Genomic DNA, 3041 nt, shown 5'->3' on the forward strand with positions numbered 1-3041 from the left:
ATCAATCCATCCATCCATCCATCCATCCATCCATCCATCCATCCATCCATCCATCCATCCATCCATCCATCCATCCATCCATCCATCCTCTTCCACTTATCCGGGGTCGAGTCACAGGGGCAGCAGCCTAAGCAGAGAGACCCAGACTTCCCTCTCCCCAGCTTGGCCCAGCTCCTCTGGGAGAAGAATCCCAAGGCGTTCCCAGGCCAGCTGAGAAACATAGTCCCTCCAGCGTGTCCTGGGTCTTCCTCTGGACCTCCTCCCACTGGGACATGCCCGGAACACCTCACCAGGGAGGCGTCCAGGATGCATCCTAACCAGATGCCCGAGCCACCTCAACTGGCTCCTCTCGACGTGGAGGAGCAGCGGCTCTACTCTGAGTCCCTCCTGGATGACYGAGCCTTTCACCAAATCTGAGAAGAATATTTTAAGCTAAATTACAGCTGAATCTGTGGAAGCTCAGGTGTGGAGAGAAAACTGTACCTCCAATGACAGTGAGACACACACAAGGTGAAAGAAGACAAAAATTCCTGCATTTTGATGTTTAATTTGTAAATAAAAAGAGTGAGAAGAGTTTCTTTGCAAAAGATTTAAAAATTTTACTCAGCTCAAAGGTTACAGGTGACATCATGAAGGTTGAACAGTTAGTGAGAGAAAAAACATACAAATCACCAAAAATAAACAACAATTGTGTAAAAACCATTAAAAAATATCAGAATGCCAGATCAGACATATAAAGTCCAACTATTTGGGACCCATTAAAACCTTTATTGATGTTTTTATTGTAAATTATGTCTGAGCTATAGAGCTCCATTATTTCTTAAGTTGGGTTTTAAACACTGATAATACAAATGTACACACCTATTGACCATAACTCCTCGTTAATGTGAAATTATTTGATGATTAGTGACGCTAATCGTATAAAAAGTAAAATGTTAAAAAAGTAAATACTGAACAAACTCTTTTCTTGGACAGGTTGACCCTTTCCACTGCAGAGTACGAAAACATCTTCAAGAAGATAAATGGGTGAGCATGGCTGTAAAACTAGAAACACGCAGACAAATAAATAAAAACTTTTTAAAAACATGTTGCTTGAATGTAGAGAATAAACATTGTTTCTGTTTCTTCAGCCTGTTTTTTATCGGTGGAGCTGCAGATTTGGAGACGTCAGACTACGCCAAGGTGGCACAGATCTTTTACAGACTGGCGTTGGAGGTTTGTTTCCATCATCATGTTGGCTTCATCGCTCCTTTTGTTTATTTCAAATCTTTTTGTATCCATTCAAAGTCTCTTTGTCAGGATTTTAAACCTTTTATACTTGTTTAGTACATGTCTCGTTTTGTAGATTTTAAGATTTAATAAACTGCATTTCATTTGATTTTGTTAATCAGTGTGCATTGCCAATGCAATGCACACTGTTGTGATTCGTTTCCCGTCCAAGTCATCTCAACTTTGGCATGCTTCTCCTCCTGCATACTTTGTCCCAGAGCTACCATTGTAATTTACATCTGTAAAACCCCTGTGCCAAATGATGGCTATGCCTTTTGGTGCCTGTAAAACTTATAGTTTATGAAATATTAATGTTTAATGAATTAAAATGGCAGTCAATGGAGCCTTGTATTGGTCCAATACTGCCCCAAGCTGTATTCAACTTGGTACTGCACCATAGTTTAATATTTCAACTCAGTAGTTCAGTGTTTACAGTACTAATATGATTGTATTTTGATGTTTTACTATAATATTGTCTTAATACTGCTCTGTTGTTGTATTATGCACTTTTGTGTCAGTAATTGTATTGGCAATGTGGCCTCTTTCTGCACACAAACAAACCAACCCCTGCCACCATCTTCTGCCACGGCTCCACTGGTCTAATGGACTACGTCATGGACTTTCCTGTGGAAGATCAGGGTTCAAAACTCAGCTAATGAAACTTTAACAAAAAATCTCTTCAAACTTCATATTGTCACACAATTACCTTAATTACAAACACCTGCTGACGTGACAGGCACAAGCTGGTATAGAAAACACATTTGAACTTGGTCAAAGTTCATTCTGCAAGTCCATTGCTGCAGGCCAAGACATGCTACATGGCTTGTTTTTACATCATAAAAACCCATGTCTACTTTGAATTGTAGTTTTCTGGTTGCCTCTTTTTTTATGTATTCAGGCCAATGATGCTGGAGATTTCTTCCCCATCTGGGGCACATGTATGGGCATGCAGCTGCTCACTGTGCTGGCAGCTGGTGAAAACCTGCTCACAAGCACCCCAGCTGAGAACCTCGCCCTGCCTCTCAACCTAACAGCAGGTGAAAGCTTCTTCCTGCATCTTTTAAAGTCTATTTCAATCCAGGAAATMAACTTTTAATAAGCAGATTAAAAGTTTAGCAACAAGTTCTGGTAAAGTGCGTTAAATAAAAGYCGACACTCGGTGTCAGCAGAGAGGAGCTACAAGGAGGCTTTTATTTTGACACCGATGGGAGCGTTTGTGTTTTCAGCTGTTCATAACATGAAATTATTAATCCTTGAATAAATCAACYTTACTCCTGCAGAGGCCGTCTCCAGCAGGATGTTTCAAGGTTTTCCCAAAGAACTCCTGGCTGCTTTGTTAGAAGAACCTCTGACTGGAAACTTTCACAGATATGGACTCACAGTAAAGGTATCCCTCTGTTATATCGAGACTTTTTAGTGAAAAAAACTGCAGTCAATAAATTATGTTTTTTCAACTCCTTTTATGTTTTTTCTCAGCACAGTGGCAGATCTAGGATTTTTCTGAGTAAGGGGCCATCAAGGGGCCACAATATTCATAGAGAGGCCAAGTCTTCTTTCTTGTAAGCACAATAATGATTAGGAAACACATATTTTAACATATAATATTGTACTGTATTACTGCATTATAAATATCCACAAATATTAAAAGGATCCTTATTGTAAAGTGTAAAACTGTACTATTTTGGATGGGGTGGGATTATTTGATGTTGAATTTTTTTTTTTTACTTTTTTTGATACATCATCATTGTTGACAGTAGTTACATGTTTGAACA

The 3041-nt window shown here is 39.4% G+C and overlaps 1 protein-coding gene across 1 annotated transcript in view; it reads left to right on the forward strand.

Moving 5' to 3' along the window:
* LOC106513681 (gamma-glutamyl hydrolase) overlaps nt 1-3041 on the forward strand; it is a 6410-nt gene that overhangs the window by 1833 nt on the left and 1536 nt on the right. Inside the window, exons 3-6 of the mRNA XM_014002629.1 lie at nt 976-1026; nt 1131-1215; nt 2168-2306; nt 2550-2656. Of these exons, the coding sequence (XP_013858083.1) occupies nt 976-1026; nt 1131-1215; nt 2168-2306; nt 2550-2656 (382 nt within the window). The remainder of the gene's footprint in view (nt 1-975; nt 1027-1130; nt 1216-2167; nt 2307-2549; nt 2657-3041) is intronic.

This window comes from Austrofundulus limnaeus, unplaced genomic scaffold (genome assembly GCF_001266775.1).
Source record: "Austrofundulus limnaeus strain Quisiro unplaced genomic scaffold, Austrofundulus_limnaeus-1.0 Scaffold14, whole genome shotgun sequence".
NCBI lineage: Eukaryota > Metazoa > Chordata > Actinopteri > Cyprinodontiformes > Rivulidae > Austrofundulus > Austrofundulus limnaeus.